At 36.5% G+C, this 27,184-nt stretch overlaps 1 protein-coding gene across 1 annotated transcript in view; it reads right to left on the minus strand.

Annotated features, from left to right (window-relative positions):
- Positions 1 to 27,184, minus strand: part of DNAAF11 (dynein axonemal assembly factor 11) — a 102,870-nt gene that overhangs the window by 58,174 nt on the left and 17,512 nt on the right. Inside the window, exons 2-6 of the mRNA XM_020997910.2 lie at positions 23,362 to 23,529; positions 18,084 to 18,161; positions 13,350 to 13,522; positions 7,926 to 8,158; positions 1,557 to 1,742 (exon numbers count right to left, since the gene is read on the minus strand). Of these exons, the coding sequence (XP_020853569.1) occupies positions 1,557 to 1,742; positions 7,926 to 8,158; positions 13,350 to 13,522; positions 18,084 to 18,161; positions 23,362 to 23,529 (838 nt within the window). The remainder of the gene's footprint in view (positions 1 to 1,556; positions 1,743 to 7,925; positions 8,159 to 13,349; positions 13,523 to 18,083; positions 18,162 to 23,361; positions 23,530 to 27,184) is intronic.

Consider the following 27,184-nt stretch of genomic DNA (forward strand, 5'->3'; position numbering starts at 1 on the left):
ACCAGCACCCTTCTGCCCACTTACACACCTTCTGTCCCTGTATGTGTCAACTAAAATTGGGGAGCCATTCTCCTGGCTGGTCATATAGGGCAAGCATTTAGGGAAATCAGCTCATCCATCCCTCCAAAAAGAATAAGCTACAAATTCTCAAGTAAAGAAGAGGTCATTTTTATTACCTACAAATCTGAGTAATATGAATTGTCTGGCATAAACAGGACAATCAAGTTGAATGTATCTTGGCTTCATAATTGGCTTTAAAAAAAGATAATATCCTACTCATTCATTTAATTGACTGCTTCTATTTTTAAAGTGGAAAAATAGAATAGATTTTCTAGTTAATCAAAATGACCAACTGGTTACTTAATGCAAACTCTTAATGAGAGAACTTAATGAGAACACAAGTAAATCTGCTCATCAAATAAGACATTTCTATGAAACGAAAATATCCCCATTGTTATCAATTTGGTGTAAAGATAACTCTGGGTTCTCAAAAGCTATACCAACGAAACACAATCTCCGGTCGATCTTATCAAACTGGCAAGCTTTTGAGTTCAAGGTCAGTGACAGATTACATCTGTTGTCTAATGCCTAGTGTAGTTAAATGCTAAGGGGCCCCCTCACCAGAAGATGGCCACCCACAACTCAAGAACAGAAAGAAGAGAGTGATCTCCATTAGTGGAAGAAATGATACTCTTTCAAAGTGTCAAAGTCAACATGTACACTAAAGTTCTTTGTAAATTCTAAAGTATAATGAAAAGATAAGACATTATTGTCATGTTTATTATTTTTTGAACTTATTTTTGAAAACACAGAATTCTTCTAGGGATCATGAAGCAACCAAATGGTATGGTAGGGAGAGCACTGAACTCATAGTTAGTAAGACCCGAGTTCTAATCTTGCTTTGGACACTTACCAGACAGGTTTGGGACCCTAAGCAAATTACTTAACCTCTCCCAGGTTCCGTTTTTCTATCTGTAAAATGGAGATTATAACAGCATCTATTATCTCACAGGGTTGTTTGTGAGGATTAAGTGAGATAATATGTTTTAAAAACACATTGCAAACCTAAAGTTGACAGACAGATTTTAGATAGATGATAGACATACAGAAAGATGAGAGAGAGAGAGAGATAAACAGACAAATAGAATGGATGGATAGATGACAGCAACAGAAAGACAGATAGGTATAGAGATTTATACACACATATATACAGTAGCTATTATTTAACCATTTGTTGACTAGAGTGATAAGTAAATTGGTATTAAATTGGTATATATATACTAATTGATTATCTAAAAAAATACTCACAAATTATTCAATATCACCCAAGGTTGGCATATTCAATGGTGTCTAAAGAATTAGGTGTATTACTAGCAAAGTTTTTGGTAACATTTAATAAGGAAAGGTACAAGACATTGCATTTAGCAAGGAAAACCAAAAACACTAATAAGAATTTTAGGCTAAAGGTCTAAAATAATCAATGAATAAAGAAATGTGATTTCTAAGAAATCCATAACAATTTAATCAGTTACCAAAGTATGAATTAGCAACCGTACCTTAATTTTTCTTTATCTTTCCTTTGTTTTACCAAGTATCTATGAGTTTCTAGTCTAGACTCAGGGGTAAATAAGGTGGGCTTCTCCCAGAATTCCTTGTCCAATTCATCTGGTGTCTTTTCACTGACTTTCTTTTCTTCTAATGCTGGTTGTTGGTTGTCTTTCTCCTGCAGCAGAGAATATGGACTGGAAAAGAACAAATACAAGGTACATGAAAATAGCTAAATTAAGTCATTTTTTCATATTCTAGTACAACAATGTAACTGTTACCTACAGAATGACTATCAAAACTGAGATAGATTATTACATGGAAGAAAGGTTTTTGTATAGAGCTATCTCATACCTCACAGTGAGGCTGCTATGAGGGTCAAAAGAAAGAAGGTAGTAGAGGATTCTGTGTACTCTCAAATGCTACAGAAATGCCAGCTACCATTATTTTTTCATCATTTATAATGATAAAAGATTGCCCTGTTCTGATTTTTTTTAGATTTTGTGAATGGCTGCTACCGGGTAATCCTTTTATATGTCACTCAATGACCTGCAACAGAGACAGCCTGGTGTAGTGGAGAGAGAGAGCCATCTTCAAAACTAGGAAGATGTGCATTCAGGTCCTACCTCTAATATATACTGGCTTTGTGACCTAGGGCAACTGAATTAACCTCTTGGTGCTCTAAGGAGATTTCTATAACTGTTAAGTTTCAGAGAAGGTAATGACCTACCAGGGCAGCTAGGTAACACAGTGGATAGGGTACTGGGCCTAGAGTCAAGAAGACCTAAGTTCAAATACAGCCTCAGACACATACTAGCTGTGTGTCACTTAATGCTGTTTACCTTTGTGGAAATAGCAAACCACTCCAGTATCTTTGCCAAGAAAACCTCCAATGGGATTACATTTGAGTCACAGACATGAGTCAGACACAATTGAAGCTACTTAACAACAAGAACAAGTGACCTACATTGACACGTGGAGTTTCTTCACCTGAGAGTTCCCTACATTATCAAAATCACCAGTCAGTTCCTACCTTATCATTCATTTACTTGCTCCTAATTAGATGCGAGACCTTTGGTAAATCACCTCATTTTGGGGGGACTTACATTTCCTCCTTGAAAAAATTAAAGGGTCAGACTAGAATTCTCTGATCCTAATTGATTTCAAATGTTTCAATGAATGTCTCTTCAAAGAAAGACTACTTGTTCTTTTTGGCTCCAGAAGGCAATGAGAAGAAAGTTGCAGAGATTTTGGTTCAATGTAAGGGAAAACTGACTAAAAGTTAAAGCCATACAAAAATGTAATAGGATGCCTAAGAAGGTAGTGGGTTTGCCTTTAGGTCACAGCCTGGATGACCATTTCTCAGATGCGTTATTATAAAGTGCATTATAGCTTGGGGATGAGCTGGACTAGATATCCTCTGAGGGCCCTTCCCCCTCTCAGATTCTATGCTTCTGATCCCCATAATAATTGCTGCAAACCTCTTTCTTCTCTCAAGATTCCTAAGGTCTTTTATCTTTCCTGTCCCAGAGAAAGATATGTCTCTTCTTGTCTCTTCTTACCTAGGTTAACCTAAGTTACATACCTATCATCTCATTCATCCCAGGCTTCTCCATGCCTTCATTGCATCAAACACCTCATCTCTCTTGTTCATCTTCAATATCTCCCTCTTTATTGCTTACTTCTCCTCCTCCCACAAATATACTCAAGCGTCCAGTATCATGAAAAACAACAACAGTAAAGCCCAAAACCTCCATCTACCCTACTTTGCCCTCAATGGAGAGGCAATGGTACTTCAACAACAGATCTTGATTTTATTTCAGTTGACCTTAGAACAAGTTAGAACATCCATGAAAACCCTCATTAAAGCCTGCCATTCCCAGTAGTTGTTGTGCTACATAACTTCTTTCCTTCTCAATGAAAATCCTTGACAAAACTGTCTACAACCAATACCTCCAAGTTGCTCTCCTTACACCTAGTCTGTGAAGAGTGATAAGTCTCACTTCTTACTTAGCATTAGTTCTCCATGGTCAAGTCCAAACCCCACTAGGCTAATATCCTAGACCACTGCTCCTCAAGGATTCCCTGTTCAGTTGGCTACAATATTGAGCCTAGAATACTGAGCCCAAGATTCTCATGACTCATGCTGCCATGTCAGACACCTAGAACTGAAAAGGACAAATAAACAAAGACCCAAACTATGACTCTTTTCTGTGGACATATGGCTAAGTAGGGCAGGGACAGGCCTGGGAGCCTCCTCTTTTACCTCACTGGGTCACCTGAGTGAAAGAGTCCTTTGCCCTAGGCACATAGTCAGATAAATCAACTCTGCTTAGGCAGGTGGATTTAAATACCCTGTCAGTTCTGTCCAGGCTTCTAATGGGAAAAGAATGCTTCCAACCACACTGGGGACTGATGTAGAAACAGAAGTGCATGCATCAGCTCTTCTGTCTCCCATAAGATGCTCCCAAGAGTCTTCCGTATGTGTGACAATGTTTCACATAGTCTAGGCATGCATCGAACTCCTTTTGTGCTACCTTTTATTTCACTACTTTGTATTTATTCTCTTTATATTAATTCTATACCATTTTTAATATACCCTTATTTCCTCCAATATAGGCTTCTTGTGAGTAGGGATTGTTTCATTTATTGTATCTGTATTCTTAGCATCTACCATAGTATCACCACTTAATAAATGTTTGTTGATTGATTAATTTTTCCCAAAGGCCATGATGTTTCATTTCTGGCTCTAAATGTGCCCCACCATTCTGGATGCCAGAAGGTGGCCTCCCATTGCACATTACTCACCCCTCTCCCTTTCCTAAAAGTATCATGAGGTCATGGACATTTAAATCACTTTCTGAAAATAATTCCACTACATCCTTCCATTATCTTATCTGCAGCTTCAATGACTTCTTTTTATATAAATTTTAACTGCCAATAACAATTTGGACCCTGGCTTTGCTACTAATAATGTTGTGTCAGAAAGACTGGAGTTCAAATCCAGCCTCAGACACTTACTACTATACGATCCTGGTCAAATCATTTAACATGTCTGCCTCAGTTCCCTCAACTGTAAAATGGGGATAATAATAACACTGACCTTCTAGGGTTGTTGTGAGGCTAAAATGAGATATTTGGAAAACACTTAGCACAATGCCTGGCACATAGTAGGCACTTAATAAATGCTTATTTCCTTACTTCCTTTCTTCCTTCACTCTCTCTGCAATCTGGCTTCCAACCTCAACATTCAACTAAAACTGCTCCCTCCAAAGTTATCAATGATCTCTTACTTACCAAATCTAATTCCCTTTTCTCAATATGCATCTTTCTTGACCCTTCTGTAGCATTTGACATTGCTGACCATCCCCTTCTAGATACTCTTCTCTCTGGATTTGTGTGATATTTCTTTCTCCTGGTTCTCCTATCTCTCTGATTCCTCCTTCTAAGCCCCCCTGCTAGATCTTCATCCATGTCATGCCTACTAACCATGGGTGTCCTCCAAAGATTTATTCTGGACCCCCTTCTCTTTTCTCTCTATACTCACTTAATTGGTGATCTCTCCAGCTACCAATGAAGATGATTCCTAGATCTACTGATCCATCATTAGTATCTCTCCTGACCTCCAGTCCTACATTACCAACTGCCCACTGGACATTTCCAACTCTCAAACTCGTGCGTCCAAAATACAGTTCACTTTCTTTCCCCTAAAACTCACCCCTCTTCCAAACTTCCCTATTACTATTGAGACCATCACCATCTCTCCAATCGCTCTAGGTTGCAACCTTGGTATCACCCTTGACTGCTCACTCTCATTTCACATATCCACCTGCCAAATCTTGTTTATTTTTTTCTCTACATTTGTTAGATAAGTCTCCTCATCTCTACTCATACAGTCACCACCCTAGTTCAGGCCCTTTTTGTCTCTTGTCTGAACTACTGTAATAGCTTCCTACTTGTCTTCCCTGCCTCAAGTCATTCCCCATTTCGCTCCATCCTCCACAAAACTAACAAAAGTGATTTTCCTAACTACAGGTCCAACCATACCTCCTCCTCCTGACACTCGATCCACCTGAATGGCTCTTTGTTACCTCTAAGATCAACTACAAACCCCATTTGGTGTGTAAAGCTATTCCCAACGTGGTACTCTCATATCTACCTCATCTTCTTACCCATTATCCCTTTAATGCATTCTTGGCTTTGCCTCCATCTCCCATCATTATGCCAATGTGCATGGAATGTCTATGGAATGCTCTCTTTCCTCATCCCAGTTCTTGGAATCTTTCACCTCCTTCAAGCATCAGTTCAAGTATCACCTTCTGCAGGAGGCTTTTCCTGATCCCCGAAGCTGCTCATGCCTTCAACTCTAAGGTTACTGTTCATCAGTTCTATATGTTTCTTATACAAACTTCTTTATCTGCACTCTGTCTCCCCTATTGCAATGTAAATTCCTTGCAAGGCAGGGACCATTTTTTACTTTTTCTTGGTTTCCCTTGCATTTAACAGTTCCTGGAATATTATAAGTGCTTAATAAATGTATGTTGTCTGACTGAATTAACCAGTTGTTTTATAAAGGATAAAATATTTCTGATCAATTCAACAATCATTTATTAAACGTCAACTACATGCAATCTTCCACGCTAAGTGCTAGGGGAGATACAAAGTTTACAGGAGAGGTACATGATCCCACTGCACAGTTAGCTTATTCTGCATATGATGAGCAACACAAAACATCCATAAATAACTTTAATATACAATGATATAGAGGACTAATCAAAAACTTATGTGAAATTAGAGGCAAGGAGACTCATTACCAAATGGGTAGTTAAGCTTCATGGAGAATGTAGGAAATATAAAGTATATATGCAGCTGTTTATTTTACACAAAATAATTAAATCTTCCATCCTGTGAGCAACATCTTACTATAGGTAAATACAGGGTGTCCAAAAAGTCTGGGTGTAAATATAAATTACTAAAGCTTTAAATAATTGCCTTAAAAACTAGCTACTGAAGCTTCAAAGTATACTAATACTTTTGGGACACCCTATATAAGAAAAAACAGGATAGGGAAGAAAGGTCCATCTGAGCCACATTCAGCTAAATAAAGGTACATTATGATATGCACAGTAATTTTGACCACTAAAAGAAAAACAACAATAATTCCTGATGCAGGCTTAAATGCAGGCTTCCAAGATAAATTTTACCACATTAGAAAACCATAGTAATATTTGTGGCTGAAATAACTGGCTATATTTTTTCCTCTTTTTTTCCCTTCTTGCCAGGAAAAAAAGATTTATGGGGTGCCACTTTCAACCTTTCATAATCTAAATCATTAAAGTTTTAGAAAATCCATGAAAGAAAATTATTTATCAGCAAATACATGTTGAAATGCAAAATGTACATACACTTTTATTAGAAAACCATTACAATGCAAGCCCATCTCTGAAATTAGTTCACAAGGCAAAAACTGTTAATAAATAAACCAATATTTCAGGACCAATGTCAATGAATAATATGATATTCACACTAACTGTGAACAGTGTGACTGGAGGAAACAGGAAAAATGAGCAAAAACAAAGATTAGTAAAGATTAGACTATTTAGTTGGACTTGAAGAAATATTTGAGCCTTTTCCTTATGTAGAATAAATGTTTAAAAATAAATAAGACTTGCAAAATGCAAAAGATAACCAGAGGCATGGTGTGTGATGCTCATAATCAGGGACATGATTTGCAAAAGAACATGCCACAGAAGTTCCAGTGTAATACCTCCGTCTTTGTTATAATGACAGTATGATTTAATTTCTAAAAATGTGATTTACACACAACTTTTCAACAACACATATATTTCATAAAGGCAGAGCTGCAGATTTATAAGCAAGTCAGATCATGTATTTTTCACTGCTGTTGCTGAGTGCATTTTAAGATATAATAATTTAAATGATCAGTCGAAAATATTAGGCTTTGGTAAGAGGTTTGCATATACATTGATGGAAAACAGGGTTTTTGAGCCTTTTTTTAAATCATGGACCCCTTTAGCAGTCTGGTGAAGCCTATAGACCCCTTAGAATTAGGTTTTTAAATGAGCAAAATAAAATACTTAGACAAAGGAAAGCAATATATTGAAGTACAATTATCAAAATATATTTTTAAGTTCACAAAATCCAAGTCAAAAACCCTTCTTCTAAGAGGACCATTTGGTGGCCATAATCCACATGGTTGTCATTTGCAATCAAATAATTGGAAGCTTATGGTCTTAGAGCTAAGTCTCTTCGAATGGAAAATTAATTTGTAAAAATCCTGATAAGAAAAAAGAATTTTGCAATTTCTATTGATTCTTGAATCGCCAATAAACAAGAAACATGAAGGTTAGTTTACATACATAGTGTTGTCAATGCTTGTGTAGGAACGTTCATTGAAGCCTGGATTATTTCTGTTTTCCTTCTGTTTTTCCTTTTCTTCCTCTTCTTGAAGTTTTCTTTCAGCCTCTTCTTTCTCTTTGGATCTTTTGAGGCAATAAGCCTTTTCCTGCTCTCTGATTTTTTGTTCAATTACTGGGTAGTTCTGCAATGCCTTAATCCTCTCTGATCGTTCTATTTCCTTGCCATCCAAACGCTTATAAAAAAATCATAGTCATAATCATAACAATAATAATAACAAAATGATTATTCAAAAGTAGCAATTCAAACTCACTCTATGTTGACCTTGGCTGGAATATTTAAACTACATGAATGTATAGTGTGTCATAACAGTGATATAATTTAAGTAATGCATAAAAAAATAATTCTAGTGGCTCTATTAGGTGTTCAAAGCCTTTTACAAATTTATCCCCTTCCTATCTTTCTGTCTTCTTATACCTTAATCCCCTCCAGGTAGTCTGCAATCCAATGACTTTGGCCTCCTATCTGGTGCTCACACAAGACACTCCATCTTCCTATACCAACTGTTTTTAAGGTCTGTTCCCCAGGCTAGGAACACTCTTCCTCCTCATCTCTGCCTCACACTTCCATGGCTCACCTTCTGAAAGAAGCCTTTCCCAGGCCTCCTTAATACTACTACTGCCTTCTTTTGTGACTATCCCCAATTTATAGACCTTGTTTATACATAGGTGCGTGCATGTTGTCTCTCTCATTAGACTGTAAGTTTCTTGACAGAAGAGACTGTTTTTTGCCTTTCTTTGTATCCCCCAAATTCAGTACACACATTGTCTGGCATATTGTAGGTGCTTAATAAATGTTGACTAACGATTGACAAAATATTTAACCTTCTGATGAATATTTTATACTCATCAGATAGACAAGCTAAGAGGAATAATTTAATGCTCATTACATATTATTAAAACAATCTAGTTCACTAATTCTCCTTACCAGTAATAATAAGGTTAAATTAACACTTCTGTCAATGATTAGGTCTGTTTCATTTTCTTCATGTATTTATAAAGTCTAGGTTTTAAAATAGTATAATATGAATACATATTGATATATTTAAACAACTGACTTTTTCCTACTCTTTGGAAGTGTGTTCTGAAGAAAGTTTTCAGAATCCCATTTTTTGAGAGCTTGCCATCTCTTTTGGTCTTATTTCTGCTGTAGAATTTTAGTCCAGAAGCCAATTAACAAGTAGTTATTAAACGTCTGCTACGTGCCAGGAAGTATGCTCAAGCACTGGGGATATAAGGACAAATATGAAATAGTTCCTGTCTATAAGGAACTTAAAATCCTATAGGAGAAACAGCCTGTAAATATATTTTTAAATGCAAGGGAAACTTAGGGAAGAAGCACCAGCAGCTGGAGAGACTCAGAAAAGACTTCACATAGTAAGGAGTATGAACTGAGCTGAGAGAAGAGTGAGGTAGAAGTGCATTCCAATCAATCAACCACTAAACATTTTTAAAGTTCCTACCATGTGCCAGTCACTGTGCTAACAAATATTACCTCATTTGATTCTCACAACCACCTTTTAAGGTAGGTGCTGTTACTATTCCCATTTTAATGTTAAGGAAACTGAGGCAGGCGAAGGTGAAGTGACTGCTAGTAAGTGTCTAGAGACAGATTTGAATTCAGGTATTCCTGATTCTAGGCCCAGTATCCTATCCACTGCATCACTCAGCTGCTAGTCCAGTTAAATATATTGGGAACACTAATAGCTGGCTAAGTAGCCAAATCCAAAATATACTCTTTAATGATCTGACGTCAACTTGAAAGCAAATCTCCAGGGTAATGATCCAGGGAATATCACTTGGCCCTGTGCTGTTTAACTTCTAACTTTTTTTTTCAATGATCTGAATAAAGTTAGAAGAATGGTGCAAATAAATAATATGCAGCCTAATGGCAATAAATGTATAATGTGAAGTTTTGCCTCGGGTTCAAAAAATCAACTTCATAAGTATAAGACGGGGAGCAGAAGGACAGCAGTCTGTATGAACAAAGATATGTGAATTCTAGTGGATTTCAAACTCAAGATAAGCCAATGATGTCATGAGGCAGCCAAGAAAATAAATGCTACCTGAGGTTGCTATAACAAAGATATAGGTACTAGAACAAGAGAAGTTTTGGTCCCCTTGTCCTCTGACTTAGACCTCATCTGGAGTACTGTGTTCAAATCTGGGTGCCATGTGTTAGGGAGAGCATCAGTAAGTCCTATGAGAAGAGAACCCAGAGAAGGGCAACCAGGATAATGAAAAGCTCAAAGTCATGACATAGAAGGATCAGTTATAGGAGCAAGGGATGTTTAGCCTCTAGATTTTCAAGAAGCATGATAACTGTTTTCAAGTGTTTTTTGCTTAGCCTCAAAGAGTAGAACTAGGAAGAAAAGATGAAAATTGCAAAGGCAGATTTTAGGTCAATGCAAGAAAACAGTTCCTAACAATTAGTGATCCAAAAGTGAATGGACTGTCTTGAAAGGAACAGGGACTCCTAACTAGAGGCTGAGGTTAGACTAGATGGTCTTTGAGGTTCCTTCCAATACTGGTATTCTATAATTTTGTGATTTTCCTAAATTAATGAATAGCTACAAACACTGATTCAGTTAGAAGATGTTGTTTGGATACTATAGGACCCTGATGGTATTAAGCTAGTTAAAAAAAATGTCTTTGGAAAGAAAACGCTATGGCAAAGGTAAAACCAGGAGGTCAGACTTGTTGGGGTCTCAGTAAGATATGGTACAGGTTGAGAAAAGAATCCCTACCCAGAGGTTTCTTTTTATATATTTCATACTCTGCAAGCTTTCTGAGGCAAAAGCTGGCATCCTGCCTCTTAAAGGAGCCCTGATGACCAATAATCCCCTGGGGGAATACAAGCCTCAATCAGCTGGTACGGGGTACAGTTTGTGGTCTGAATGAGGGATAATTTCCAGGCAAACCAGGGAAATGGAATTTCCCTAATGGCCCAAGAATGCTCTCCAGCCTGAGGCTATCATGGGAAATTAATTTTAAAATGAAGCCGAAAAACAGAAGACATCAATTACACTCAAAACATTAAAAGAAAAATCAACATTATGGCTCATAAAACATAGTTGCACCAAGAAATCCACTCTAATCAAAGCTATCAAAAGTCACATAAAAATCATTCTTAACCACTACTGATTAGCGAAATGGACATTAAAACAACTTTGAGGTAACTATCAGATTGGCTAACATGACAGAAAAGGAAAATGATTAATGATGGAGCGGATGTGAAAAAACTGAGACACTAATACTCTGTTGATGGAGCTGTGAACTGGGTCAACCATTCTGGAGAACAATTTGAAACTACATACAAACAGTGCAGACCCTTTGATCCAGCAATATAGCTACTAGGTCTGTACCTAAAAGAGATCAAAGAAAAGGAAAGTGGACCTATATGTACAGAAATATTTATAGCAGTTCTTTTCGTGGTGGCAAAGAATTAGAAATTGAGGGGACACCTATCAAATGGGAAAATGGATGATAAAGTTGTGGTATATGATGGTGATGGAATACTATTGTGGTATAAGGAATGATGAGCAGGATGGTTTCAGAAAAACCTGGAAAGACATATAAAGTGATCCAAAATGAAGTGAGCAGAACCAGGAGAACATTGTACATAGCAAGAGCAGTATTACATGGACAATCAACTGTGAATGACTTAGGTACTCTGATCAAGACAATGCTCCAAGGCAATACCAAAGGAACAATGATGAAAAATACTAACCACCTCCAGATAGAGGACTGATGAACTGAGTGCAGGCTGAAGCACTTTTTTCACTTTATTTTTCTTGCTTTGTTTGTTTGTTTTTGCAACATGACTAATATGGAAATATGTTTTGCATGACTTCACTCTATAACTGTTAGCATATCACTTGCTTTTTCAATGGATGGGGGGCAGGAGGGAAAGGGAGAATTTGGAACTCAGAATTTTAAAAAATGAATGTTAAAAATAAATTAAAAAAGAAACCCACTCTAGAGGAATATTCATAAAAATGGAACTATTAGTGAAGGACACAGCACGATTTTGGTCCTCTTTGAGCACAAAGGACAAACAACAACATCTATAAATGTATACTATTTGGTATACAAATTAAAAAACCTTGAAAACTTCAATAATCTCTCAGAGCAATATAGTGTAATAATTTACATATATTATAATGATGCTATAAGAAAAGGCCAAATTATTTATTATATTCTATTTAATAAAGCAGGGAAATATATACTGCCTTTAGAATGGTTTCCATAAAAATTGTCAAAATACAAAAAAGTTTCAATCCTTAAAGGTCATAAACTTCAGTTATCTATATGATCTACATGCAGAAGATCTCATCCACTGACAAAACTGAAAAATTAGCATTACTCTAATATTTAAATTTTAGAATTTTATGTGATAGTCAATAAAACAGTATTAAATACCTACTATTTGGAAAGTACTATGCTAAGTGCTAGGGACACTAAAAATAAATAAATAAATAAAGGCAAAGGACAATTCCTGCCCTCAAGGATCACACAAACAAATGAGGGAGACAATAAGCAAACAAATATGCATAAACCATATAAATAGGAAACAAGAGAGGGAAGGCACTAAAAAAGAGGGATTGGGAAGGGCTTTATATAGAAGGCTGGATTTTGGCTGTGACCTAAAGAAAGCCAGGGAAGCAAGCACTAGAGACTAGGAATGAAAGCACAGGTATGGAGGCCAGCCAGAGAGAAATACCCAGAGTCAAAAGAGGGAGTGTCTTGTTCATGGAACAGGCAGGAGGCCAGTGTCAGAGGATCCAAGAGTACATGGCAGTATGGCACAAGGGGGCTGGAGGTGGGATAAAGTATAAGGAGATTTGAAAAGTGGAGCAAGGGGGTAGGAAGGGAATCCAGGTTAGGAAGAACTTCAAAAGCCAGAGGATTTTATATTTGATCCCAGAGGTGATTGGGAGCCAGTGGTATTTGTTTATTCAGTAGGGGAGAGACATGGTCAGACCTGCATTTTAGGAAAATCACTTAGACTGATGGATAGAATCTGGACCTCAGTAGGAAAGACTTGTGGCAGGCAGATGCACCAGCAGTCCAGATGTGAGGTGATGAGGCACCAGGGTGGTGGCAGTATCAAAGGAGGGAGAGAAGGGGGCATGCTTGAGAGACATTGCAAGGTAAAATCAATAGGCCTTGGCAACAGATTGGATATGTGGGGTGACAGAGAGTGAGAAGTCAAGGATGACACTTATGTTGTGAGCCTGGTGGACAAGGGTGGCATCCTAGACAGCACAAGGAAAGTTTGGAAGATGGGAAGGTTTGGGGAGAACTGTAATGAGCTCAGTTTAGGACAATGTACTGAAGTATTCAGAACCATTAAAATATTCATACTTGCAATTGTTGAAGAGTAGCAACCACAAACTCTCTGTATCCTTCAAAGTCTGCACATGGATTACCCATAAGAAAAATTTCTTTAAGATGTATATTACGCTGAAGAATTTTAATGCTGCTCAATTCTCCAACAAAATTTACTGTCAGATCCAGTTTTTCCAATCCTTCACATCCTGTGGGGGGAAATGGTGAAACAATACCAAGTGGTAAGGAAAGAACTTAAGTAGCAAAGAATGCATGGGCTTGGGTGTAGTATCAATAACAGCCATAACACTTATAAACCACTGCTTATCTATTCGTTAACTTTCTAAATTTATTAAGCATCTCCTTTGAGCAGACCATTATACCAAGTGCTAGAGGAAACAGAGAAGTCACAATCACTGACCTCAAAAAACTCATAGACTATGAGGGGCACAAAACACACAGAAAACTATAAAACATACGATAAATGCATTAGAGAGTTGCAAAACAAAGTGATTTGTGAGGTACAAAAGTTGAAAAGTCATTCATTCCTTTAACAAAAATTTAGTGTATTTTGTGTGCAGAACATTGTGTTAAGATGAAGTTCCTACCTTCACATTTGAAATCACCACCTAATGAGGAACAGAATATGAACACATATAATTATAATACCCCAAATAGTCCATGACCCAGGGTCTCGCAACAAATCTGGCATAACACAGATCAAGTCAATACAACTTTTACCCAGGTAGGTCTTTAGATTCAATGTCCCCACTAAGAGCATAACTCCAGGAAAAACTGTATATTCACATCCTTTTATCTGCTGATCCATTAGAATGGGGCTCTTTGTCTTCTATTTTTATCACTTCTCTATATAAATCTTAGATATTATCCTATCAGAGATTTTTAATGAAAATATTCTTGTCATTCAATAGCTTCTTTTTTAATTCTCACTGCACCGCTTTAATTGTGACAAAAAAAACCTTCAAATTTCATAAAAATCAAAATTCTTGATTCAAACTGGGCTTGCAGTCCACTAAAACCCCCAAGTTTTTTGCCAAACTTCTGTCTAACCATACGTTTTCACACTTCTTATATGATCGATTATTTGACTCCAAATGTAAGTTTTTACATCTGTCCCTATGAAATTTTACTTTAGTAGACTCAGTCCAGTGTTCTTGCCTGTTGAAAGTATCTTGGGTCTCCTTCCTACCAATTGTCATTGTCGGGGGAATAATAAGAAACATAATTATTTTGCATCATCTTGATAGACTCTAACAACTTAGAAATCCCCCAACCACCTGGAAGCCAAATAATGGAATGTAGAGATAAATTTTTAAATGACAAAGTATGCAGCAAAAAAGAATGCTACAAAGATTCTTCAATAAAATCTGCAGCAATAATAAACAGATTTTATTTATGTACAGTATCCACAATAGACAACTTAAGTCAATAACGATGCATATTGCCCAGCTTGTGACATGAACCTGGATGGCCATTCTGTCAGGTTAATCCATCAATATCTATATGGTAGTCAAACAATTTATATGGATAGTAAAGAAGGCCCACAATTGAAATGCAGAGGGAGATGGAACAGGACTGCACTGAGAAAACTGTGCAGTATTTCAATGATTCCAACTGTTCACTGCCACAAAACAAACAAAACACATCACCAGAGTTCTCTTAGTGATGCTATATGGTTAGAAAATCATTTTTTAAAAAACCAGGCTCTTAGGGAAAAAATAACAAATGACTAAAAGAGTAATTAAAAGACATAATGAGGATGTGAGCAGGCTGCAACATGTTATCAACAATTTCCTGTATGCAGGAAGTGGAATAAAGTACTTTATTGATGCAAAGCACGTGTACGCTGGAAGTTATCAGGAAAAAAAAATAGACAACAAGCCCAAGTAGTGTACAGGTACTCTAAAAACGCTAAGAGAATTAGAGGAAGGCCTCCAACACATCAGGTATATCCACTATGGAAGACTTAGAAAATGATACTAACAAGGATTACACAGGATAAGACACGGACATGAGATCTGTGAGATGGAGAGAGAATCCATATCAAGGAATCACAAATCCACTAAAAAGCACCAACAAAAGTATCTCACATTTCTGGTGTGTTTGGTAACTATTTAATGGTTTATTCACAACAACCTTATTAGGTAGAGATACTGATATTCTTTTATCCATTTTACATTTACTGAAGAAACTAAGGCTTAAAGATAAAGTGATTTGCCCAAAGTGATAGACTTCATTCCCTGATAATGCTGGATAAATGAGGTTACTAATATATGAACAGAGTCTGCCTTAAATGAACGTATAATCTCATAGGGAACAACAGGTAATTTACATGAGACAGGTTACAACATAAAGTGATGTATCATTACCGACTACCTACCAACTGTAAATAGGTCTAAAGCACATACTAGCTAATGTCATTTCTGCCATCGAAGTCTCCACCCTGCACAGGCGTAAGGGAAAAATGCAGAACAGAGATTGGGGACTGTGCGAGTTGCGGGGCAAAGAGATAAAGCAACGATAGCATAATGGAAAGGGAAGTTCTAGTCTTCTAGATAGTCATTTTGAAGTTATTTATGATTTAAGTCTATTTAGTATTACATTTCTCTTGAATTCTTTCGTCAACACAAATGGAGTTTTGATGGAATAGTAAATCCATTGTTAAAAGTAGTAATAGCTCACATTTATGTGATGGCTCTAAGATTTAAGATGTTTTACTTCTATTATCCCATCTATCCTCATAACAACTCTATGAAATAGGAGTAATTATTAGCATCATTTGACTAGTGAGGATTCTGAGAGCAGTTAAGTGATTTGCCCAAAGGTCACATAGTTAGTAAGGGTCTGAGGCTAAGATGAGTCCCTCCTGATTCCTATTCCAGAACTCAACCAAGTATACCATGCTACCTCCTGTAGGTGATTACTCTAGATAGGAAAATTAACATGGACCTACTACAATGTTGTGACCCAGAATACGATCAATAAACGTTTATTTCTTGTAATGAGGAAGAAGAAGATGATGATGATGATGATGATAATCATTAAAAAAAGGGAGGCTAGCCCTAAAAGAAAGTGTTAGGCAGGTGAGAATTATCATAATATGCATAAAGTATTAGTCAATTCATAAAAATAGGTTTATACCCTATTTTTAAGAAATATGTTTAAAGAAGCAATATGTTATAGTAGGAGGAACACTAAATTTAAGAATCCAAAGTTCAGAATTCAAGTTCTAGCACAACCACTTTCCTTCCCTGTGAGCAAGGGCAAGTCATGTAACTTCTATATGCCTAGGTCTCCTCATCTGTAAAATGGAAACATTACTATACCTACACTATTGGTCTCATAAGGTTACTGTGATGAAAACACTTTGTAAATTATAAAAGCTATTAAATGTGATTAATGTAATGTGAAATATTATATATAATGTGATATAATGTAATATAATGTATATGTATATATTATATATTATATAATGTAATGTAACAATATATAAGTATATATTTTATTTATATATATATATATATATATATATATGTGTATGTGTGTGTGTGTGTGTAATATAAAAAGGTAAGTATATCAATATTAAGAGGAAGCATGACATGATGAGAAAGCTAGACTGAGTCCAGAAGACTTGGGATCCAGTCTACATCTGATAAACACTGACTGTGGGATGGGTATGTAAGTCTCTTAACCTCTCAGTATTCCAGGCAACTAAGAAGATAAGTCGCCAAACATTTTCTGATCTGTTCTGGTAAGGGAGATACTATCTGTCTGACCTCAGGCAAGTTCCTTAACCTTCCTGGGTCTCAGTTTCCATATTTGTAAAATGAGGAGTTTGGTCCCTTCCAGCTCTAAATCTTATGATCCTATAAAATCATATGTTGATCAAATTCATTCTTCCCCCCACTAAATTAAAAAAAAACCACCACCACCCTGTACCTATAGGTTTACAATTATACTGAATTACTTTTCCATATATATAGTTTCATCATAATTCTACTCAGTATGCTTGAAGTACAATTTTTAAAAACACAACAACCAAACTCTAGGGATTCTAACCCTGGGGTGTACATTTTTTGAATAACAATAGCTAGCATTTATATTGTGTCTACTATGTGCCAGGCACTGTGCTAAGCATTTACATATGTTACTGCATCTGATCCTCACAACTGGGAAGTAGGCACTATTATTATCATCATTTTACAATTGAGAAAAATGAGGTAGACAGCAGCTAAGTAATATACTCAGCTAGTAAGTGTCTGAGTTTGGGTATGAACTCAGATATTCATGACTCCAGGCCTAGCACTCTATATACTGCACCAACAAATTGCCTTTTTTAATGTTTTGGTAACTGTATTTCAATACAATTAGTTTCTTTGTTAATCTTATGTATTGTATTTTATTTTATGCATTTAAAAACACAATTCTAAAAAGAGGTGCCTACGCTTTACCAAACTCTCAAAAGATTCCACGACATGAAAGAATTCAAGAAGTCGTGCTTTAGGTCAGTTCTACAACTGACATTGAGCCCCTAACAACTTAAAAAACCTGGGAGCTCAAGAAAAACTCCATCAAGTCTTAGATGTATTGAAAAGTAATAGTCTATGACTGAAATGTTAGTAAAAAAATAATACTTTAAAGTAAAAAAATTATTATTATTAAAATACTAAAAGTTTATTAGTAACCAAATTTCTTTGTGCTTCTAGTTTTTAAAATATTTATTTTCAACATTGGAGAGAAAAATCTTACCTTCCAAATTTTCAATTTTTTCAATGTTGTTCAAAGCTAAATTCAGATACTGTAATTTCTTTAGTCTGCTAATATTTTCTGCAATAAACCAAGAATTAAATTAGTTTTTATTATAAAACAACTTTTTTGTACACATCAAATGGTGAGCACAGACAGGTCAAATCAAGCAATCTCTGAAATCACTGCAGCCAGCAGGAGAAGTGCTTAAGGATGAGGAATGAGTCATGACTCCTTGTCACAAAAACCTCCAACCTGTAGCTAGGTCCTAAGATCATAGAGTACCAAGTCTCAACCACTTTATTTTAGAAGTTAAGTGACTTACCCAAGATCACAGAGCTAGGAAGTCTCTGAGGTGTGATTTGAACCCATGTCTTCCTGACTACACATGCAGAACTATCTCCATGACATCATGCTACCTCTATCCATAATTAAAAGATATCAGTTAATAATTATATAGAGAGCTTTTCAGATTTTACTTCACATGACAATATAAAGCTAGAAAATTCTGCCAAAAGATAAATATAAAAGATTCACTAGAATACTTCCTCAAATGAGGCATCATGTGAAAACACTTTAATAAAATATAAAAATGTTAGACACATAGACTCCCTTGGATGCTGGGAACTCCTAGTTCTCATAGATCTCAAGTGAAAGCTAGACTCTAACGGCTAGGTGGAGTTAACAATTTGGCTAAGAGTGGGATTAGATGGTCTCTGAGGCCCCTTTCAGTGCCAAGAGTCTATGACTGCACGTTTTTAGATCATAAGTGTACATAAATCACTAGGTTTGTAGTTATAGTTCAAAGACAGGAGTTCGAATTCTGGATCTGTTTAACCTGTTTGATCTTGGGCAAGTCATGTGTCTTTGCTGGGTTTCATTTTCCTCATCTATAAAATGAAGGGATTAGGCAAGCTGACTTGTTAGGGCTCTTTCAGTTCTAAATCTCACGTCAGACTATTGCCCGATACTTGCAAATATTTGCACCTATAGCCATACATAATTTTCCCTACTGAATATGTAGATAGCTATAAAAAGTAATATTATAACATTCATTAAGCACCCACAAGTACACGATATCTTCAAAATGAAAATGTGAGTTTAGATGTTTTAGGAAGATTAACTTCACCGAGGTAGGAAACAGATGCTGTCTTTTTTTTTATACCCAAAACTAAAGTTACTAACTTGGTGACAGTAGTGCACAGTCTTTGAATCAGTTTTAAATAAAGATGGTGGGTGGGTATTCCACCTCCACATGCTCTATTTTCCCTCACTGTAAGAGATACTAAACATTTTCTAGAGCTGACTACGAGTTAGGACTATAATCTCTGGCAGTTGAGCAGAGTAAATAAAATGATCTGTGTAGGGATTTGACCCTCAGCCTATGTCTCATTATCATGGTGATTTAAACAAATGTCTTCATTTAGTAATGTAATAGTGATAAATAATAATAAGTTATTACTTAACAGTAACTTAATGCCAGTTTAAACATTATTTTTCAAACATTACTGTTCTCATTTAAGAAAATATCAATAGTATTATTTTCATAGTTAGCTCATAAAAAGCTAAGTAAACAATATTTTGTCACTTAATGAAAAGATAAGCTGTTTTTTAAACTGTACCTTAGTTTTGTTTTGAAGTTAGCCTGAACAATAAAAAGAATTACTTGCTTGTAATAATGGTTAACATTTACATAGGGCTGTATGACTTATCAACTGCTTTTCTGACAACCAGCCTATGAGAGAAATAAAGTAAGTAGAATTATCCCCACTTCACAAATGATGACATTAATGCACAGAGAAGTAACGTCACTAGCACAAGATCAATAGCTTAGTAAATGATGGAGTCAGGACAGGAAGTGAGGTATTTTGGGCCTAAATCCAATCTTTCCGCTATATTGCTTCTCAGCTTAAAAATCACATAAAATCAGTAAACATATGAGTTTATGCCTGGGTTGCCACTGAATGACTATAAATATTTTTAACTTACATGTTGCAATCACCAATTACAGAGAGCTATAAGAAGGCATAACCTACAATCTAATATACTTCCACTGACATTTGAAAATTCTGATATAAGTGAGAAACTCTGTACCTTCCAAATTAACAGTGAGACTTCAGATAGACTGCTTAATGGTAAATGCTGCTATGATCCTATTCATCAAAAAATCTTAGCCTCTTTAAGGAACCTTCCTTGGAAGTTGGAATCTGTTCTGTAGGTGACAGTGTCACTGAAGGGTTCTGAAGAACATGAGACAATCCAAGTAAGACAGATGCATCCATACATCTAGGAGTGAGGGAGGGAGACCAACTAGTGGGCAATAGTCTGACATAAGATTTAGAACTGAAAGAGCCCTTAGAAGTCATCTGGTCTAATCCCTTCATTTCATAGATGAGGAAATTGAAACCCAGTGAAGGCACGTGACTTGCCCAAGATCAAACAAGTTATAACAGATCAAGAATTCTAACCCCTGTCTTTGAACTATAAGGAGATGAGGATCTCAACTTAGGCTCTCAAAGTGAAAACAGAAGAGGAAACATATACAAGAGGCATTATGGTGGGGTGAGGAGGAATCAGATTGAATGTAATGACTGAGTGGATACGAAGGGAGATGAAGGTTGAAGTCATAAGTAACTCAAGTTTTGATCCTGGGTAACAGAGAAAATTAACAGAAATAGGAAAGTAAGAAGGAGAAACAGTTTGGGAAGCAAGATGAGGGACTGGACTTCCAGATATGTTGAATTACTGTGGAATACTGAAGTTGAAATGCCAAGTAGCCTGCTGGAAATGAAAAACAAGAACTCAAGTGATAAATTAGGGCTACAGAACAAAAAGTGGGAATTGTCAACATGGATGTGAATGCTAAAGCTGGGAACTAGATAAAATAACCTAAGTAAAAAAATGTAGTGGAGAAAAATGGAGAGAACCAAGAAAAATATCCAAAATGGGGAAAGGACTCTGTGTGTATGAAAGTCAAAAGAGTGCGTTAGGAATACAGGAATAATTACATATGTAGAAGTAAATCCAAGGTAGTATGACAAGCCAAGGGGCATGTCAATGCCACAGAACAGTCAAAGAAAATGAATAATGATAATAGACCACTGCTCTATTCTGGTGATTAGAAAGGCCTTTATCATAGGATTTAGGGTTGAAATGATCACTAAAAGTATAGTTTTATTGGAACAGAGGGGACAGAACCAGATTCAAGAGGGTTAAGAAAAGAGCCCCATTATGCAAAGGAAAAATAACAAAAACTTGTGTAGTTAAAAATATTTGAAAGCAAAAATTGAAACTTTTCAACAATTCTAGAAAGGCTTCGTACTGTTTATTAGTTTTAAAAGAGCCAGCTGTGGAAATGAAGAAACTGAGAAACTATTTTAAATCTGTACAATTAGTACTAAACTTCAATGTCCCAATGCATAAAGGCTGGTGATTTGATGTAACAGCCTTTTAATTCAACTATGTGCCAGAACTTCTAATTTCTAGTAAAGATCCTTGAAATAATTATCTAAAGAAATCTGGAAGATTTCAATGTCTAGTAAAAAGGAATGCAAAGTCTAAGTTTTCAGGAAACAATTCTAAATTATTCATATATGACAATAGTAACAGAAAAACTTAAATTTAAAAATTTCTCACTGTATATACCTCACACTCTACAAAACCCCAAAACCTCTCTCATAAGTCAATATTTACACTAATAGTCAGAACCCACAGCATACTTGTTAACATGTGTGGCACAGGTGACATTTTGAGCCTTCCCTGTTCTCAACCTCAACAGGAATCCTTGCTTCCTCACCTGAACTAACAAAATATTTCATTCTTCACTTACTATGATTTAATAATGAACTTTTCTGTGTAATTATTTGTGTTTATATCTAACACACACATCTGTATACTCCATGTATACTGATATAGCAACCATCTCTTTTGCGTGTATTCACCAGTGTGACTTGCCTGGGACATAATGAGTACTCATGACCCATATGAAATTTTTTTCTCCTAGAGGGCCTTCCCCAACCCCACCAGCTGGAAGTGACTTCTCTCATCTGATCTCACTACATTTATATTCTAATAGCACACCTGATATATTATGTATGTATATTCTAATTTGGATTCCATTTATCTTAGCTTAGCTACTTATCTGACTTCCTGTACTGGACTGTAAGCCTCATGAGAAACAGTAAGCTTTTTTACTTGTCTTCATATAACCTCAAGTGCCTAACACATACTTTATACAACAACTTCCAGGATATATTATTAATGATGGTACTCCCTCATTAATTAAAAAAAAAAAGGCAACTCACCCCCTTCTGTGTATTAGTAAGATCTTAAGTTGCTGTGACAAACCAGTGATTAACCTAGTGATAAGCCTCTTTGAACTTAAAAACACTGGTCCTCAGAAAACACACACACAGATACATATATATATATATATACACACATATACATATATACACACATGTATATATATTATATGTATACACACACAGAATGTATTATACATATAATGTACATTGTATATGGAAATACATATATACACATGTGCATACATGTGTATACACATTATGCTGCATATGTGTGTATGTATGTATGTATGTATATTTACTATAAAGTCTGTTGCAGAACTCATATCCAAAACCTCCACAGCTTAGTAATATGAACCTACACTGGCATAATCTTTGAGAATTAGTCACCTCCACTCCATAACGAACCATCTGTGTAGAGCTTTAAAAAGATAATAGCTCATCTTAGCTGCTTAATAAACACTTCCTGCTTCTCATCATTTCCATTTTCATTTGGGCAATAAACTTAATAATAATAATAATAACAACAATAAAGTATTCTGTGACAATCAAAGAACTGCTACTATTTCTGTTGACATTCCACACCTCACCCAGTTCCTTCATATTCCCTTGGCCTGATAAACTGGTGTAAACATTTGGTTAACCTCAGGGACACATCCTTTTTAATAACTAAACTTTCAACCAATGCTACATGAAGTCACATCAAAAACTCAAGGCTACAAATACCAAATGAGATTCATATTATTTTTCTACCTTTGGAAACTCTCTGATGGAAGATACGACATACAGCTGAACTGATTAATGGATGGCAAAGGGAGATAATAAATTCAGTAATCAATCCCTGAATAAAAGAGTTGTCTAGGCTTGTGCTTTGAGCTCTATTTTCTTATTCTACATAAAAGATTGATTCTTCCTTTGAGAAAGTTTTCTAATTCAAAAATGCTAAAGAAATTGAGATAAAATTATCAAAAACTTACCAATTTTTGCAATGAGATTGTTTTGAAGGTAGAGAATTTTTAAATCCTGACACCATTTGTCAATATTTTCTAGTTTTTGAATTTCTTGTTGGTGCAAGGAGAGTTCCTCCAAGGAAAAAATTTCAGAGTCGTTATGTTCTGCATTTCGCCTAATAAGATCTTCAGTAACTGAAAAACAATTTGTCATTACTGTACATATTTCATTCAAAATGACTTACTATTTACTAAATTATAAAAGGAATAGTTTACCTTTCAACTAAAAAAATCAATTGCTTACCCTTAAGAAATTCTCAAGTAGATGAAATGGAAGAGTATTATAATTGAAGCACACAACACTAACACACAGGTGCCCAGCAGTTATTGTTAGCTATTGTGTAAAATGAAGAAATTAGGATCTGTAGAGCAAGTGAATATGATACCATCATCTTCAGTCAGTCAATTTTTAAGTGCCTACTTACTATGTACCACGCAAGGTGCCACTTGCTGGGGAAACAAAGAAAAGTAAAGCACAATCCCTGATTTCAAGGAGCTCACAATCTAGTGTGGAAGACAACATACAAATAACTATCTACAACAAGGAAATATGCAGGATAAATTGGAGATAATCAATAGAGGGAAAGCACCAGTATGATAGGGGTTCAGGAAAGGCTTCTTGTAGAAGTCAAGACTTGAGCTGAGACTTGAAGGAAGCTGGGAGACAGCAATGAGGAGGGAGAGTTCTAGTCATGGGAGCCTGGAGTCAAGATATGGAGCAACTTGCAAGAAGAACAACGAGGAAGCCAAAGTGGCTGGACAGCAAAGTACACATGGTGAGAGGAGTGGTGGTGTTTAAGGTTTAAGAAAAGGAAGGTGGAAAGGACCAGGTTATGGAGGCCTTTGAAGAAAGGACAAGAAAGATGAGGGTTAAGAAAAGACCAACAAATTTAACAATCAGTGAATCAACAAATGTTTTTTAAGCACCATGTGTGAGGCACTAAGTGCTTCAGATATAAAGAAAGACAAAAACATAGGCCCTATCCTCAAGAAGCTCACATACTAATGGTGGACCCAACATGAAAACAACTACATACATAAAAGATATATTCAAAGTAAATAGGAGGTAAAGATACTAGCAGTGGGGGCTGGGGGATGGTGATATGGGAAAGGTTTCTTACACAAAGTGAGATTTGAGATGAGTGTTGAAGGAAGCCAGAGATGAAGTCAGGAGACATAAGTGAGGAAGGAGAGCATCCCGAGCATGGGGGACAGCCAGTGCAAGGCAAGGAGAAGAGATATGGAGTGTCATGCAAGAAACAGCAAGACCAGAGTCACCAAAAAAGAGGAGTGGCATCACATGTAAGAAGAATGGAAAGACAGGAAGGGGCCAGGATGTGAAAGGATTTAAATGCCAAACACGATTTAATATTTTATCCTGGAAGTAACAGGGAGCCACTGGCATTTACTGAGCAGCAGAGTGATAATGGTCAAATCTGCACTTTAGGGAAATCATTTGGGAAGCTGAGCAGAGGATCAAGTGGGGTGGGAAGAGATTCCAGGGCAAGTCAATCAGGGAAAGGCAGAGAAAAGTAAACTTGTACAATAGTCCAGGTGTGAGATGATGGGAACATTGGTCTGGTAAGTGCACGTGGGGAGTTGAGGATGACACCTAGCTTGTGACTCTGATGACAAGGAGATGGCAGTGCTTTCAACAGAAATGGGGAACTTCAGAAGGCGAGAGGGTTTGGGAAGAAAAATAATGAATTCTGCTTTTGGACAAAGTTAGCTTTAAATTTTTATGGGATATCCAGTTCATGATATTCAATAGGCAACTGGTGATGCAAAAGTGGAGGTCATGAGAGAAGTTAGAGCTGGGTAAACTGATTTGAGAATCATTTGCACAGAGATGAATATTAAATCCATATGTCATTAAGGGATACAGAATAAAGGGAGAAAAGAAAAGGGACAGAGAAAGACATTTAGGGGACATCCACATTTAATGGGTATGCCCTAGATGAAGATCTAGGAAATGAGATTGAGAAGGAAGGGGTCAGACACATAGCAAGAGATCCAGGAGAGAGGAGTCATGAAAAACAAAAAATCAGAGTATCCAGGAAAGGAGGATAGTCAACTGTGTCAAAGGCTGCAGAAAGATCAAAAAGGATGAAAGGAGGGCCATTAGATTTTGCAATTGATAGATCACTGTAATCTTGGAAAAGGCATTTCAGTTGAGTTATGAGGTCAGGAGCCAAACTGCAGAAAGTTAAGACGAGAATAAGAGGAGAGGACATGGAGGCATTAATTGTAGACAGCTTTCTCAAGGAGTATAGCCACAAAAGGTAGGTGGCATACAGAATGAGAGCTAGTACAGATGGTCAAATCAAGTTAAGGTTTTTTAAGGATGAAGGTAGGAGAGATAAATGAGGGTGTATGTGGGCAATGGGGAAGCAGGCCATAGAGAGAGTGAAAATTAGTGAGAGTATAGGGATGATGAGGGCAGGGTGGGCAAGATGCTGCAGAAAGGCCATATTGGGATCAAGGACACATGGAGATGAGATTGCCTTAGCAAGAAGGGCCACTTCTTCATGTGAGACAGGGATGTGGGAAGAGATAGTAGGGAGAGACATCTGAGTAATGGAAGATGAGGAGGAAAGAAGAGGAAGTTCTTAGTAAATGGTCTCAATATTTTCAGTTAAGTATTAAATAGGGTCCTCAGCTGAGGTGGTAGTGGAAGGGGATGCCATGAGAGGTTTGAGGTGCGATGAAAAGTTTTGGAATAGTTGCTGTGGTGGGTGTGATAGGGAATAAATTAGGGAGGTATAAAAGACTGCCTTACTGCAATGAGGACTCAGTTGAGATTATACAACATACACTTGGAGTGGATCTAATCAGTCCAGTTTTTTGAGTTTTCTCCAGCTTTGTTCAGTAACATACGAATAGAAGCAAAAATAGAAGATGGTGAAAGCAATCCAAAGATAGGTCTTGGCAATGCAAGATCAGGAACAAGATAAGAGGACAAGAGACTCCAGGGTAAAAGATAGTATGAAGTTGAACTGGTTCACCAAGGGTTCCAAATGGGGAGGAGAAGAGAGTACAGCCAATATAGGAATGACTGCCTTGGAAAGAACTGAGGGCTGAAGAAACCAGACATTACATTGAGTATAAATAAGTTTAGCGGTTACAAGGCAGAAGGAAAGATAGAATGATAAAAGATTGTGATCCAATAAAATAATTTCAGAGTTTATGTACATGGAAATGAACACTTCTGGGTAACAAGAAGACCAAGTATATTACCATATCTGTATATAACTTAGATGGAATAGAAAACTAGACTGTGGGAAATGAGTATATCAAGGAACAGGGAAGTTAGGGCGTTTGAGGGAATACCATTACCTATGCTGAATTCCCCAACAATGAGGGCAGGAATTGGCATATGAACTGTCACTATATTCACTGAGGATAGAAAGAGTGCTCTGGACATTGATATATATCAGCTATCAGAATTTTGATTGGGTAATAAACATGTATTGAATGAACCTCAAAGGAGGAGAGGTTAGTGAATGATGATAGTAGTTGGAAAGTTTGGAAGTAGCAATGGTAAGCAAAGAGAGCCACAGTGATTATGCCAGAACAGATCAGGAAAAGTATTAATGTACATCACCTAGGGTCCCATTGAGATTAAACAAGATAAATTTGTAGCAGACTTAATCTGCATGCAGTTAAATGACTTCCTCCAGCTGCATTTAACAGCATATCAATAGGAGCAGAGAAGGCAGATGGTAGTGATAGAACAAGGAGACCAGGGAGCCAAGGACAGAGACTAAACTGGGAGCTAATAGATAAATTA

The sequence above is a fragment of the Phascolarctos cinereus genome, unplaced genomic scaffold (assembly GCF_003287225.1).
Source record: "Phascolarctos cinereus isolate Bilbo 61053 unplaced genomic scaffold, phaCin_HiC Scaffold_4;HRSCAF=312, whole genome shotgun sequence".
Lineage (NCBI taxonomy): Eukaryota > Metazoa > Chordata > Mammalia > Diprotodontia > Phascolarctidae > Phascolarctos > Phascolarctos cinereus.